We start from the raw sequence: 15,761 nt of genomic DNA, 5'->3' as shown, positions 1-15,761 counted from the left end.
ATTTTTGAAAAAAGTGTGGTAGTAGATCATGATTGGAAACATTGTGGAGGAGATTGCTTGCTTGAGGTTTTCTGCTGCATTGTTTTTCTGAAAATGGTATTAAACTGAGCTGTGTTTACATGAAGAAGCCCTGCAGGCAACCATTGAATGAGCATGTTCAAAACTGTTTCTTTATGGGTATTTTTAATACATTTGCAAATTGTATGATTCAAAGGTACTAGTGGCCCACTTGCATTTATTTTGCAGAAGTATCTGTAACCACTGGCCCACTTTTCTGGAGATACTGAGGAACCCAAACCCCATTGATTTGGGGAGTAAGACTTTCTAAATTCTTTGTTTCTCCAGGCTTTTTTTGGTTGAGAAAGCCTTTAAGTGGGTAAATGAAAACAAGTGAAAGAAATTCTCGTATGGTACAGGATGACTTTAGTGTTGATCCACTTGAGAAATCCTTGAACACGTGGTGCCTCGAAGTTCTGATAGTGGCTGGGGAAGTATTGCCAAGCCTTGCGCTTGCTTAGTACCTTGCGGAGGGAGAGATGTTGCAGCGTGAGCCAGCGTAGAGAGCACCGGTTAACTAGTTGCTACTGAAGCACTGCGGTCTATAACAGAGCCCTTGATGTGTCTGTAGCCTTTGAACTGCAGAGCCTCAGGCCACAAGACTCTAATGTTTTGCATTTTTAGAAATGAAGCAGTTGTAAAATACGCATGAAAAGGTTCTATAGATGAGGAGCTGTGCTGGTAGGTGGCATGTGTGTTAATGCCATGGTAGGGCAGGGTTACTGCATGTGGGTGGGAAAGCCCTTTGTATGTAAAACAGAAAGGTTAATGTTAACATCCTGCTGAGAGTTGTTATAGGTATAGTTCTCAAATATTAATCAGAACCAAGTTTACAACAAAGTTAAATATTTTTTCTAGAAAATTCTATGTTCTCGGTCTTGTGCTCTCTGGATTTAGACTCAGGAGAACCTGTTGTCTTAAGATGCCCTGAACTGTAATTCTGGGGGAAGCTGAATTCTAGGATTAAAGCTCTTCAGGTCTAGAGTGGCTTTTGGTCTTGCTCTGTGTCCAGCTTTAGATGCCGCTTTTTGTTCAGAACTTCCAAAGATATTTTGTCAAAGGTTCAGTGGTGAGTGTGGAAAGTGACGAACGTAAAAGCAAAAATTAGAGTTGGCTTAATAAAAGCTATTGCCTCGTAAAATTGCAATGCTTTAAACTCAGCTTAGAGTGTTTGCTAAGGTCTGAATTGTGAACCTGGCTGGTACTGCTGAGTCGTATGGGGTATTTGAATGAATAACGCTGTGTTTTGTGTTCTTTTCTCTTCTTGGGCAGTCTTCAGCCTGGCCTGGCAGAACGTGCTCAGGGAGATGGCCAAGAAGCTGAGGAGCTCTTGCATAAAAAGCAACGACTGAACATGGTTTCTTCATCTTCGGATGGAACGTGTGTAGCAGCTCGCACTCGCCCAGTGCTGAGCTGTAAGAAGAGACGGCTCGTTCGACCTAGCAGCATTATGCCCCTTTCCAAAAAGGTTAGTGCCGTTTGGTTTTATGATGCAGTATATAGCTAAAGCTCCACACCAAAGAGCCTGGTGAGGTACTGATGAATTTGTCCAGTGTGCTTTTTGCTCTTGCATGAAGAGGTGTCTCTGCAGATAGCAAAACCAAACAAATGAAACTTTCTAACGTAAGCTGCCTTGGCTGCCATTTAAAGTCATTACCAGTAGTCCAAGTCCTAGTGTAAACTGGTCAGCTCCCCTCGTCGCTTCAGAAGCTCTCCCCGAAGTGTGAATGTTGATGTGGTAACTCGTAATGTGGTCACCTCTACCCTAAACATGCCTCAGGTCTTTCTGGTTTTGCACACAGGATGGATCTTGTATTTTTTTGTTGTTTTCATCTCCATTTGATGCACACATTTCTTGTAATATGTGCCCAAAACTAGGTGCAGCCCTCCACCTAACATGTTAGCAATGCCGAGCGGAGTGGCAGGATTATCTCGTGCGTCTTGCACGGCCATCCTGTTTATAAAGCCCCGCGGGGTGTTGATTCTCTGTAATGGTCTGACACTGCTGATTCATGCTCATTTTCTCATCCGTAACAACCACCAGATCCTCTGGGCAGAACTGCTGCTCAGTTACCTCCTCACTGGGCACGGAAGCGTCCACTTCTTGCATTGCCTTCAGTTAATTATATTTGATGTATTTTAGAACACTTCTCTTAATTCGTAACCAGGAGTGGAATTCCAGCTCTTTCCTTCAAGGTGCTTGCAGCCCTTCCCAGTTCTAGTGTTGTTTGCTGAGGCTTAAGGGTATTATCTCTTCCATCATTCAGGTCATTAATGGAAATTATTTGAATAATACTAGACCCAGAACAGACTTATGCAGAATCTGATTTGATACATCCTTGCATTTTGACAGGGAATCATAGGTTGCTGTCTCTGCTGTAACGGATTTACATCTAGTTGTGCATCTGCCTGCAGTGGTTTCACACAAATGAAGTATATATGAAGTCTATAAATCTGTGAATTGAAAGTCTGTCTAGGAAAGAAACAAAGTTGAAAAACATCCTTTTTCACTCTGTAAAAGTGTCCCTGTAAGTGTCAGCTCTTGGCATATAGTGACGGCTCTCTGGCCCATCTGAACTCAACAAGGCTTTTTTCCCTCTCTGACAACTGAATTGTGCTGCCTCTTGGTTTTCGTAAATGAGATTTCAACCTATATAAAATTAAACACCCTTAGTCAAGTTTAGTAGATGTTAAACTTTCTGTGCTGCCGAGTAGTAGTTTTCAGTTGTATTTATGCCAAGTGAAAGTGTCCTTTTATGAGTCGAGACTAAATGAACAGGTGTTTTACAAGGTATTTAAAAAAAAAAATCGGCCTTTAGGATGTTTTTCATGAGCTGTCAAAGGGGAGTGTGTGAAAAGAGCCCTTAGATACATCGACCTCCTATGTATTAAAATTATCCTCTTTCTTGTTTCCAGGTCCATCGTAATAGCCTGTCACGATGTAGCTGTGATGTGAACCCTTCATGTGCTCTGTGTGGCACTCGAAGCTCAACAACTCTGGAAATCCAGTATGATGCCCCTTTGCTGGAGCGCCTGTCCCAGCTGGACTCCTGTATTCACCCTGTCCTGTCGTTCCCAGACGGTGAGCACAGCACCCGTGGAGCTGCCAGGGCTGTTGTCAAACGGGGTCCTGGGGTGGGTTACGGGGCATGCTTGGACGTGCTCCAGAGCCTGCTCCTCCATCCCGTGCTTCAGAGGGGCTGCAGATCTGCTTGACTACAACCAAGCTTGTTCATCTGCAAGTATTTTTAGGAGCAGAGCATTTACTGGAGCGAAAGGGTTCAGGAAAGCGTTATACCTGAAGTCTGCTCTGAATGGGTATTATGGGAACCTGACCTGGCGCCTCACTCGGGATGAAGAAAACAAGCAGTGCCTGGGAGGCTGTACTGGGACCTGGGTCTTAGGCTGGTGCCTTTGTTGCTATAAACCACTTGAGAAATATTTGCTTCCACAGAGTTTATTCATCTGTGTAAAATTACAAAATACAGGTTTACAAATGATAGGAGCTGGTACTTTTATCAGGAGAGCCAGGCAGTAAATAGATCATAGTGGTTCCTCTCCTTGGTGTAGGAACTGTGGCTGCTTGAGGAGTAGAACACCAGTGGTAGTGCTGGGAGGAAGGTGTGTGTCCCTGCTTCCCATGAGGGTGTAAAGTCATTGATCCAGGTTAAGACACTGGGCTAATGTGTGTGTTTGGCTTTAAATTCCAGCTTTGCACAAACTTCATGTGACATTAGGAAATGCAGTGGGTGTCTGGGAACAATTAATCTGGCATCTTTCACTGGCACTATATTTAAAACAGACTAAAATAGTAAATTGGTTCTGTTTTTAACACTAAATCCTTCCACCCCTAAAGACACATCTCTGTTAAGGAATGCTAAAGGAACTGAACACACTGAATTCCTGAAGCAGAAGTTTATTTCACAGCACTTGTAATCCACTGTCTGTAGTGTTAAATCTAATATCCTAGGAAGCGGTGGGAAAACCTGTTGTGTGCTATTGCAGCATGACCACCAGGCAAATTACCTCGTCCCATATTCACTTTCCATTTTCTTAGGGTCAACTGCAGCTAGCTCACATGGTAAAAGATCTGTTGTGGCTGCGTGAGGGTAAAACCTTTGTTTTTAAATCTACATGGTATAAAGCTTAAAACAGCTATACAGAAATAGCCGTTCCCTTCCTCCCTCCTAGAGGCAATGACAGATTAACTTTGCTTATTCACTAATGCTTAGTGTAGTTTTGCTAGGGTTGCTTTTTGAGGGTGGGGATACTTTTCTACCCAAACATAAAGCCCAGGTAGTGTGTTCAGGCAGGGGAAGTGCTCTGCCTGAAGTTAGTCTGCATCGAGGTGTCTGTGAGTATTAATCCAGGTTGCTGTCAGTGCTCCCGCATGATCATTTTGGGGGGCTCACCTTGAAAGCGAACTGTCTGGGTTCTGGAGGAGCTGGTGAGGCTGTTAGACGAGCCTGGCCCTGGAGCTGTGAGCATGCGCTGACTTTCACTTTGAGCCTGTCTCTCTGGGCTTCTCCGGTGCCAGCAGCCGGGGATCTCCGGTGCAGTTTGCCAAGGGCAAGACTGCCAGGTGTGCCGCAGGAGGAAAAAATCATTTATTCTTCTGGGAAGTGAGGCATAGGCATTGCAGCTTTTAACCCGTTGTACTTGGGCTTTTTGAGTGCTTTGTTGTTGTTGTGGTGTTGTTTTGTTTTCTGGTTCATCTGGTTTCTCGCTGGGAATTTTCAGATGATGTAATAACCTTGGTGGGAGGATGAGGCCGGGGCGCACAGGCTCATTGCGGTTGCCATCTGCTGGTCCCTGGGAGGCCTGCAGCGCTCGGAGGAGGAGGAAGCGTCACGGTGTCACTTGCTGCACAGATTCTGGTGCAACCAGTGCTGACAGCAGCACAGTGGAAAATCAGCAAATAACTCAATTTTCTGCTGACAACGTTTTGTCTTGCACTTTTCCCCTGCTTCGACCCGTCCCCTCCTTCCACAGATGTAGGGGCTGCTGGGATGGGGTGAATTTACAGGAGAAGGAAAAAGATAGCAAAGAGAAGAGGCTGTTTTCCCGAAGTCAGACCAACCACTTCAGCGCAGTGGTGTTGCAGCTTTGCTGGCAGCATCCTAAAAGGACTGACTTGACCCCTCTCTGTTCTTTGGGACATGTCTCCACAAACCAGTAGCGGTGGCCAAAAAGCTGCCATCGCTCTGTGATAGCCCTTCCTTAGCAAATGGATGGGGCTAAACCAAAGCTTTAACCATGAAGATACTTTAAATGCAGCTGTCCTGGCTTTTTCCCGAGTCATGTTCCCCCTAACAGCAGTCGACTCCAGCCCGTGCTCTACCAACTCTCTCTGTCCCATTCACCTGTCTGGATCTGCTGGGGCTTTCCAGTCCCTGGAACCAGTGAGGAAATTCTGGGGAGGTGTTCAGATATCAGCCATTGTGACTACTTCATTCTCCTGTCAGGATATACTTGGACTGGGAATACTATAAGAATGTGCTTCTCTTAAAGAGCATCAGATTAGAAATGTTGAATCCTAACATGGCAGGTCCTCTCTGAATGTGAGGCATGCGCAGGCAAGCCCAGGTTTTACAGTCAATGCCTGTATGTTTGTCCAGGGCTGTTCTTACTGTGGGGACTGGAAGAGGATTATGGTACTGCAGATTTCTGGTGCATAATTTAGTTAATTTGAATGCTCTGTTTCGTATCCGTTTGCAGATGTGCCGTCAAGCCTGCACTTCCAGAGCATGTTAAAATCTCAGTGGCAGAACAAACCCTACGAGAAAATGAAACCTCCCAAAAAGCTCTCGCTCAAGCACAGAGCCCCCATGCCTACCAGCAGCCTGTCTGACCCTGCTCGCAAGGACCGTCACAAGCTGGTGAATTCCTTCTTCACTGCAGCCAGTAAGTGTCCTTCCTGCCTCCGCCATGTGCAGAAACATTGCCCAGTCTCGTACCCAACACCTGTGCAACGTGAGAGGAGAGAGGAGGACACCCTTCAAATTAAGCTCTCAGGGATGAGGCCGTGGTATCGCAGGCCAGGGCTGGAAGTGATGTGTGTGCAGGTTGTGAAGTTCAGGCTGGTCCCAGTTTGTACGGACCTCTTCTCGCTCAGTCTGAGGCTGTGCTCATGTTGCCACGGGCAGTACTACAGCTTGTTCTGCTGTGAGTACCTCTCTCGAGTGCCATGATGGTGTTGAGCCCAACCTGTCTGGATTTGTGGAGCTGGTGAACTCTGCCCAAGACTCCTATGCCAACAGAAAGAGAGGTGAAAACTGGAGTTTCATAGCTCTTTCTCTGTTCCCCTCCTCAGAACGTTCACATCAAAAAATCCAACCAGACAAGGCACACAGGCCGCCTTTAGACGATTTTGCGGCCGTGTCCAAGGCCGAGAGAGCGCCAGAGCGCTCGCTTGTCCAGCCTCCTGCCTATGACAAAAAGCGATTGCGAGACTGCTCATCTGAGAGGAGTGAAGGTAGGCTCCCACGGCCAGGTCTCTCGGGGGAAGCTTGGGCTTTGCTGCATATCCAGTCTCTGTCCCCCTTCAGCCTTGTAGTAGGGTGAACGTGCTGCTTCTGAGCCTTGTCACCACCGCAGCAATGCCTCGTGTGCTCTAACTGCTTCTTCCCCCAGGCCCTTTCAAGCTGGCAGCCACGATCAGAGGATGCTTCTCTTTCATGCAAAGTGCTCCTCAGCACTGGCCATTTCTGGTGCACATGGTCCTTTTCTATCCACACCCCGCCCCCCGCTTTGTTTATTTGTTTGTTTACTAACATCATTCTTCATTTTCTCCCACCCTCCTTGTGTAGTGTTGAAGCATCACACGGATGTCGGTGGCCCAAGCTACTTGTCAGCAGCTGCGACCCCCACACCTCACAGCCCTCTAGCACGGCAATTGTCCACCTCCTCGGAAGGCTCCGCTCCTGCCAGCACGAATTCACAGGGCACCTCCAGCATGGCCGTAAGTGTCTAGTGCCTTTCTGGAGAGGTTGTGAGCTCAGCTCCATCATAGGGTCTCAGATTTTGAGCAGTTCAGGCACCTTAGGCTTGAGAGTGCTTAGTATTTCTCTTAGCATGCTGAGCATGCTGGACCTGCTGGTTCAGCTGATGGTAGGATTGCTGGCCCTCTTTTTTACTCTGACTTTGGGTCTGCTGGGGTTCCTGAATTGCTGTTGGCTGTGCAGAGAGCCAGTCAGCTGCAATTACATGTTCACCATCAGCTCAGTAACTGCTGGTAAATGTTCCTATTCTCAGTAGTCCCTTGGCTTTGCTCCGCTGGAGTCTGGACTCAAGGATCTGGGTCCTGGGTTTGAGCATCCCAGTCTGGCACAGGTTTGCATGTGCTCCCCAAATGGTGGGTCAGGCCTGGCTGTTGACAGTGTCACGGTGGGATTTCCTTGCTGTCGTGGCAATAGTCGCCCACCCACTCCATCCTTATTCAGCTTGACAAGAATTCTGGGATTTGGCTGTGGCAGGTCACTGGTGCTTGGGTTCCTGCATGTTTTTACACTAAAAGCTGCAGGGATCAAAGGAGATGGACAACATGGTAAATGGCAGGTGACTTCATTAGGAAAACGGGCTGTTTGCGTATCAGGCTAATCCATGAGGATTCGTGTGACTGTACTGGCAGTGCTGCTGTCACGGGTTTGGGAGAAGTTTTTGGATAGACCGGAGGAGAGCACCCAGGATTCAACCAGGTTTAAATAGATAAGTGTGGAGCTTATTTTTGTCATAGAAAATCTGTTCCAGTCGGAAGTGTGATTCAGCTGGAAGCTGTTAGGCTCTTAGTACAGCTGTCATAACCCGAGATGAACTCTTGTCTGACTGCTTCACATTCCTCCTCTGTCACAGTGTCACCTGCGGTGAGTCCAGACTCCTCCAGGGACACAGGCAGAGGGGCTGCTTCCAGACAGAGTGGTTCTCCATCTTTCCTGGTGGTTTCCCTGCCTTTTTTATGTTGGCATTAGGGAACTGGATGACATGGGAGACTTCGCTGGGTCAGTTTATCAGCCAGATCAATCTCCTGCTCCTCCTGGCTGTGCAGAAGCTGGTGGCTGGAGCTCAGCAGCCCTTGCTCATCTTGATCCAGTGCCTTGCAGGACCAGCGCAGCCCTTGCCCTTGTTTGTACCTTCCAAGCTGAGGATTTTTTATTGGGAAGAGGGATTTCCAGCAAGCAGTAGATGAACTCCATTCTGATGCAAATTGCTGTTGGTTCCGGAGTCTCCATAGGTCATAGGAGGCCATTTCATATGAGGCCATGTCCTTTTTCTGTCAGTGACTTAACATGACAAAACCTAAAACCTTTTCTCACATCGTTCTCGTCTTCATGTTACAGCAGCCCAGGAGGAGGAGAGGCGAAAGTTCATTCGATATTAACAACATTGTCATCCCGATGTCTGTCGCTGCAACGACTCGTGTGGAGAAACTGCAGTACAAAGAGATCCTCACACCCAGGTACGCGCCTGATCCCTGGCTCTCAGGGATTGTCACGTCCTAGGCTTTTACTGTGTAACTGTACTTTATGCAATCTAAAGTCATCCTGTTGTCCTCTGTCCTGCTGCAAAGCTGCTGGGTATGTTGAGCCGAAGGTCCTGGAGGTTTCCCAGCTCTGCCCATCTCCAGGCCGGGTGGTGGGTGCCTGGGCTGGGTTAACACTGCAGCACAGGAGGGCCGGGAGCAGCACTCCCATGCCTGGGCAGCGGTAGGGATCACAAGCTTTCTCTGCCCGAGTTGAGTGCAAGGAGATGAGCTGTCGGCGCATGTTTGGATGTTCTTGGATTATCACCGTGATTGAGATCGGTTGCTGGTTTTCACACCTGAGTGCTTGGTGGGAGTGTGCCAACTTGCTGCAGCACTGTTGCAGCTTCTTCATCCAAACAGTTTCCAGTCCTTCTTTTCCCTCCCGGTTTTCCAGGTCTCTTTCCCACTTACCTCTTTCTTCCTCCTGGTCCTACGTGCTCTTCCCAGGCCCTGCTCAGAGTGGGGCAGGGAAGGAGCCTGTTGCTGAGCCAGAGGAAGAGGAGGAAGTGCTGCAGCATCTGCTCTGCTTCCTCAGCCGTCGACAGGCTTCAGCCGCGCTGCCAGACCAGCGCCAGGAGCTGGGCAGGGAGGCAGAAAGGCAGGTCCGCTGGTAGCTTCAGTCTCCATTCCTGACCCTCCTAACATGGAAGGACATCTCCTGCCTGTCCCCCAGCGTTGCGCTCAGCGGATGTGAACCCACTGCGAAACAGCTCAAACTGCTCAAACTGGAGCAGGCTAAGAGCAGAACAGGAGAAACCATTGTCTTATAGCACAGGAGGGATTTTGGTAGACAAATATGTTCACTTGGCTTTAAAACTGCACCTAAGGGTGTTGCTCATTGTGGCAGGGTTGTATTTTCCCCTTCCCGAAAGACAGCCTTAGTGCGTGCGGGGCACGGGAGGCTGGGCTGTGACTGACCCCCCTGGGATGTTGTGTGTTGCAGCTGGCGTGAAGTGGATATCAGCGCTCTGAAAGCAAACCCTGATGAAGACGGTGAGGAGGTAAGAGTTCTATTCCTGAATTAGTGTGGGATGGGGCTGAGAGCAGCTGAACAGTGTCCACAGAGGATGCCAGAAGGAACTGGGCACATGGACCTCAGCAGGGAGGTGTGGAGTCTCTTCCTTTTTTGCAACAAAATGACACAATTGGCCTTGCAGAAACCAGCCTGGTGTTGGTTCCTTCTCAGGAAAGGTGTGATAAGGCAGAAGTTAGATTAACTGGCTGGGTACAGATGAATCTGAGGTCTCATTGCTGTCTGGAGACCTCTGTGGGCAGCAGTCTTTTTATGGAATAGTCCAATCAAGAAATGGTGACCAGTCATGCCACTGTAGTTATTATTTTAGCTGAACTGATAATGGTGGTGTTTCCTCAGACCTCTGCATGAGCACTTTCATTCTGGAGTATGTGGCTTTCCTTTGGTTTTTAGTTCTTAATCTCTTCCTAAGCAGTGCAGACTCAGTTTAACAAGGTGCTCTTGCACTCACTGATAACATCTGCCTACCTCCAGACATAAACATTTATTTGAATTCATTCTGTACCTAATGCTGGAAAAACTACATGTAGGTGCGTGTTTAGTAGAAGACCAAGCCCTATACCCTTCCCTTTCCAGATCGAGGACTTGTCTGATTCAGCCTTCACTGCTCGGCACAGCAAGTGTGAAGAGATGGAGCGAGCCCGGTGGCTTTGGAGCACGAGCGTGCCCCCGCAGCGGCGGGGCAGCAGGTACAGCGCGGGCAAGGGCTGCACCAGCAGCACTCCTATGTCAAGGGGTGCGGTGGGTTTCTCTTGGCCAAGGTGTTGTTCCCAACAGTGGGATGCTCTTGGGAGCAGGTTGTGGAGGCTTTATTAGGTTGGCTGATCTATGAAAACGGATAAAAAGCTCATGGTGGTATTGGAAAGTCTGCTCACCATCCACAAGAGCAGCTTGAGGAGCCCTTGTAGGAGTGAGGTGTAGTCTTGCTTAGGTCAGGGACTTTGTGACCAGTTAAGTCATGGACAAGCAACTTGCACCATCTTTTTGGATTCTGCTTTCTCAAGCCCTCTCACTGCTCTAGAGTTGTGGAGGCTGATGTCCCAGCCTGGGGGTCCAGAGAAAACAAAAGGGCTGAGCCGGGTGTCCGTGCAAGAAAAGGAACAGCAATTGTTCTCAACGTTACACAGTTTTATCACACCTCTGCTTGATTGCTTCAGCAATGCTGTTTCTCTGCTCCATTTATAGACATGTCCTTACGTTCCTCTGATCACTGGACACTTGGTTCCCTTTCTGTAGTGTCTTTATGTGAGTGGGTGTCTAAAACTGCACAGTTTCCAGCTGTTGATCTCATCATGAACCTGCATAAGAAGAGATCTTCTCCATTTGATTTCTGATGTTTTGTTTGGTTTTGAACCACTCTGCGCTTGGGCAGAAATGCTTCCAGAACTACAGCCGCATGCACACATGCACCCAGTTTTCTCAGTCCGGTTGTGGTTTCAGTTTAGCCTTGTTGGGTGTATGCGATTATGCAAGGTTTCTGCAAAAACTTCTGCAAATGCAAAAGTAGCATTTGTCAAACTTCATTTGTGCTGCTGCTGCCTCATTTCATCTGCTAGTGCATTTCCAAAGGCTAGTGAAGTGTGGGACGTTTTGGTGTTTCTTCGCAAACTTCTTCAGCCAGTTGCTCAGTCGTACAGCACTTCACCACACCTTTGTTTCTCTAGAGACCCTCTTGTAAGGACATTGGTGGAAGGTGGTGTGTTGAGGTCTCGGCTTTGTCATTGAGGTGAATTCAAGTTTCGTCTCCAGGCTTTGCCTGGCCAGGGTGTGAACACTTCCAAGGATGGAGATTCCCCCAGAACTGGGGCCAGTATAACCAGCGCAGCTCCCGGCAGGGAGAGGTGGGCATGTGAGTGTCCCTGCTCCTCTGGCCACATTCCTCAGAGCAACCCAGGACGTGGTTTACTGTGTTTGTGCTGAGAGTGACTTGGCTGAGTTCAGCTCCTGAGCTCCTCCTCAGCAGGATCCTTGCTCAGTCCTTCAGTTCCCATCCTGGAGTTGTTCTCTGGCTACTTCAGTCTGTCTTCAGAAATCGTTGGAGCCCTTCAGGGCCTGGTAACGTCTTGTTGCTGTGATTCAGCCAGTGCCTTGCTCCTTGCTTGTTGGGTACTTGGGCTAGGTAACACCAGTAAACACTGGAGTAGACTCACTTAGTTTACCTTAAATGTCATTCTCTTTGTGACCTGCTCCAGCAGATCTGCTGAGCCTCCTGTGGTCTTCCTGCCTTGTTTATGTAACCGATTGGTTTAGTTTCCTCTAGCAGCTTTTGAATTGCATCTTGATTCAGCACATAGATGCTGTCTAGCTTGCTGCAGGTGTAGCTGCTCTATTAGTCTAATTTGGGCTGGGTTTGTATGTTCTGGTGAACATTTTGGCCAAGGTAGATTTTGGAATCTGGTCCTTGACAGTTCGTGATTGCCACTTGCTGTTGCAATTAATCTTAAAGAGTTGCACACAGGTGTGGGGGCTCCAGTCAGGTTTCTCTGTAGCCTGTGGGTCTTTTATCTGGGAATCTGTGTAGGTGCTCACACTCTTTGTAATTCTTGGTTCAAATTTTCTGAAGCCTAGGGGTTTTACAGGGCTCGTCCTACACCCAACTGTTGAACTTTCTGCATTTGCAGCATTACTGATTCCCTGTGCTCGGTTTTTGAACTGCCTGATGTCACGTCACGTGTGGATGGTGGAAGCGCTTGGAGAAACTGATTTTGAAGCGTCTGATTTCATAGGGTCACTTCTCATTGTGATGTTTATGCAGCACTTGCAGCATATGAGATGTGTGGGACACATAACCTTTGGAGAGCAGCATCAGTGTTGCAAAGCTGCTTTGAGACAGTGGAGATGGGACAAAGATGAGCCTGGATGAGTTTAACCTCTGGGCTGTGGTGTTCCCCGTTGTCCGGCTGCTCCCGAGGTGGGGTGCTGGAAGGGATCACAGGGTGCTCTGGGCCCCTGTGCCAGTGGGAGCGCAGCTGGGACTGGCAGCAGGGCTCTCAGACGTGTTCCTGTCTCAGGTCTTACAGATCAACAGACGGACGGACGACCCCCCAGCTGGGGAACCCCTCGACTCCCCAGCCGGCGTCCCCTGACATGGGCAACTGCCACTCCCATTCGGAGCTGCCCCATACCCACTCGCCGCGCAGCCCCATCAGCCCTGAACTGCTCTCTGCCCCTTTCACCCCCGTGTCCCGTGACTCCGTGCGGCTCCTCTCCAGCGAGGACACCCGTTGCTCCACACCCGAGGCCGGCCTTGATGAGCAGGTGGGTGCTGGCTCCGGCCGTGGCCGTTTGCTCTGGTTTTGCTCCTGGAGGCTGGCAGGAAGGTCCGAGTGCCGCCTGTCACTGTCACCACAGTGACTGCTGCAGATGGGCGTAAAGGTAAATCTGATGCTCAAACTTTTATCCTCGCTGTGGGGAGACAGCTTGGAAACTCGCTTGTGGGAAATTCCTTCCAAACGCTTGGCCAGATGGAATGTAGTGTGGTAGTTCGGCATGGGCACCAGGATGCTTCTCCAGCAATTGGTTCAGTTTGAAGGCTGCCGTGTCCTCACCATGCGTGCTAAAGCTTTCCACACGTGTTAGCAAGGCTCGGCTAAGTCCGCGGCTGGCGTGGCACTGTGGAGCTGCCCGCTCCGACCACTGCTGCGGTCGTGTACGGAGGGGGAGCAGAAGAGCTTTTCCGAGGATTTTCCATAGCCTTGTGTCTCTTCCCTTTAGGCTGTGCAGCCTTGGGAGCGACGCACCTTCCCGCTCTCATACGATCCCAGGACAGAGTGCGAGGACCAATCTGACCCCCAAGACCGGTTGTCGCGCTGCACCCGGCGCACGTCAGGCAGTAAATCCTCCCGGGAGACTGACAGCACTTCTACTCTGCCCAACCTGGCCAGCCTCAAGAGCCGAACTGCCCTGGCAACACCCTCCTCCTCTTCCTCCGCAGCAGTTCAGCGGCCAGCGCACAGATAGAGACATACGGGAAGACATGAGCAAAACCAACACACAGAACTAACTCTTGGCATTAAAGCTTCCAAAATCTGCGTTTGATATTCAAACATCCTGCCGGGAATTTTCACAGTTTTTAGTGAATTTAAGGAGTTTAGAAACTGTTTTTTTGTTTTCTTTTTTGTTTGTTTGTTTTCTTTTTTTTTTTTTTCTTCTCCCATGTTTCCTCGTCACACATGAGAGCCCCAGATTCCTCCCAATGGAGTGAAGGCTCGGGAGGGGAGCAGCCCACCAGACACCCCCTCCCTCTTTCCTCCCCTACCCTCTTAGGTGTATAAATCTAGAGCACAGGATTTAGCTGGCTAGCAGACTTCGGGGATAGTTTTTCTCAAGGAAAAGGGTGTCTTTTTTCTCTTAACACGCTACTCCCCCCACCCCCCCTCCCTGGAAGGTTTTAGTGGAGCGAAATTAGTGACGAAAAGTGATGTCTTGGGAGTGCAGCCCTCACTCGCTGTCTGTCTGGCCTCACCCTGCCCTTCCACCTTCCAGCGTTTTTCCTCCCCTGGCTTGTATTGTAGTTCCAGGTGTCTGAGGGGTGACTCTGCCCCCAGGGCCACCTCCCGCCTCCTCCTGCCATCGCACCTGGTTTGGGAGCAGCCGTGCGCTGTGCCGAGCTCTGGCTGTCACACAGGGGAAGGAAGGACCCTTTTAGCCGCTTAGCTCCACGTGGGAGGAGTGAGATTTTGGAAGCAGCCTTGCTCACAGCTTGTGTGTTCCTCCTGGGTGGAAGGCAGGGAGGGGAGAGTCCCCCGCCCAGTGCGGTCGGATGCTTCACACAGAAGAAGTCAAGAGGCCCTTTGGGGACGGCTGTTGTCCGGAGCCGGCAAACACGTCTGTGGCCAGTGCTTGAGCTCTGCCCTCAAGTCCCCCCGTGCGGCTGGGAGGTTTGGGTGAGGGCATGACCACGGGAGTGGGGCCGGTCCGGGTCGCACAGCTGAGGCACTGGGGTGGTCCTGGCAGGTGGGTTTGGTGTCAGAAAAGGGGAAATAAGAGAGGGGGGGGTGGGGGAGGAGTGGGCCGAGGTGCTGGGGGGATCCGGATCTGTCACCATTGCTTCGCTCCACTTCCACACGTGTTCCTAGAACAGGGGTTGTCTGTTTAATTTCCCAGTCATGGGTCTGATGTGCTGCCTCCTGACAGGTATTTTATTTTGAAACGGAGTTCGCTGTTGTTCCCTCCCTCCCTCTCCACACCACAGTGACTCCTGGAATCCCGCACACTGGTCCCATCTGTAACGCTTTCTGATCCCCAAGGTGTGGCTATTGGTCCCTGTCGCTAGCATTGTGCCTGTCTTATGTATAATCACATCACCAAAAAAAAAAAAAAAAAAAAAAAAAAGGAAAAAAATAAAAAGGACTTTTTTTTTTTCCATTTTGTAATCGTAAAGAAATAGTAGCTAAACTGCTTAATGGTTAGGGTTTTCACAATTTTCAACATTATCTAGTGGTTTTGGTTCTGTTCTAGTTTAAAGGATTTGTCATCATTTCTTTGAAGAAAACCAACAATGCTACCATATCCGTCTGCATAAGTGCTTTTCTATTTATAAGGTTGAAAATTCTGAATAACCCTTTTAGCATTATTAAAAAAAAAAAAAAAACACAAAAATAACCCCCCCCCCACCTTGTATTTTGTAAATATTTTCTTTTCCTGCTTTGAGCTGTGTAATGTCCTTGTTATATAGAAATGCTTTTCTTCTGAGAAGCTGATCTTTGTTAATGTCTTGATTCTGTTGGCAAAGCACAAATGTGCTTATAAAAAAAAAAATAAAAAAAATATTAAAAAAAAAATTAAAACAGAATATGCTATGTAAAGTGTGTTCCTGAAGGTAGAAGAGGCTGTGGTCTCGGGCAGATCAGCCTCTTCCTCCCCACCCTGTGTTTCAGGGCATCTATGTGATTAAAAGGAGCAGGTGGAGCTGCAGCCTTGAGCTGTGGTGGTGGCTGCACTTGAAAAAAAAAACACACACACACACCAAAAAACACGCCTGCCCGCCTTTGCCCCCTCCCCAGTAGCCACTTGCCAGGCTGGTCCTGCAACCCTGGTGTGCTGTGCCGCCCTGGTGTGCTGGCACGGCTGCGAGGGGACAGGCCGGACACTCCGTGCGGCCAAAACACAGCGGGTGCTGAAGAAACCCCTCTTGTCCCGGCTCCCGCT

General features: G+C 49.1%; 1 protein-coding gene across 2 annotated transcripts in view; it reads left to right on the top strand.

The window, feature by feature from the left end:
• The window catches only part of KANSL1 (KAT8 regulatory NSL complex subunit 1), a 64,895-nt gene extending 50,311 nt beyond the window's left edge, over positions 1-14,584 (top strand). The window contains exons 6-15 of one of the 2 annotated variants that reach the window (XM_065650949.1): positions 1,330-1,525; positions 2,974-3,139; positions 5,776-5,961; positions 6,371-6,532; positions 6,867-7,018; positions 8,394-8,512; positions 9,522-9,579; positions 10,188-10,300; positions 12,623-12,869; positions 13,326-14,584. In XM_065650949.1, coding sequence (XP_065507021.1) covers positions 1,330-1,525; positions 2,974-3,139; positions 5,776-5,961; positions 6,371-6,532; positions 6,867-7,018; positions 8,394-8,512; positions 9,522-9,579; positions 10,188-10,300; positions 12,623-12,869; positions 13,326-13,571 — 1,645 coding nt within the window. In that variant the 3' untranslated portion in view covers positions 13,572-14,584. The remainder of the gene's footprint in view (positions 1-1,329; positions 1,526-2,973; positions 3,140-5,775; positions 5,962-6,370; positions 6,533-6,866; positions 7,019-8,393; positions 8,513-9,521; positions 9,580-10,187; positions 10,301-12,622; positions 12,870-13,325) is intronic. The other variant, XM_065650950.1, reaches the window with a different exon arrangement.
• Positions 14,585-15,761: the final 1,177 nt, after the last annotated feature.

The sequence above is a fragment of the Caloenas nicobarica genome, chromosome 24 (genome assembly GCF_036013445.1).
Source record: "Caloenas nicobarica isolate bCalNic1 chromosome 24, bCalNic1.hap1, whole genome shotgun sequence".
Lineage (NCBI taxonomy): Eukaryota > Metazoa > Chordata > Aves > Columbiformes > Columbidae > Caloenas > Caloenas nicobarica.
Note: the sequence above shows the minus strand (reverse complement) of the source record. Positions and strands in the feature narration are given on the sequence as shown.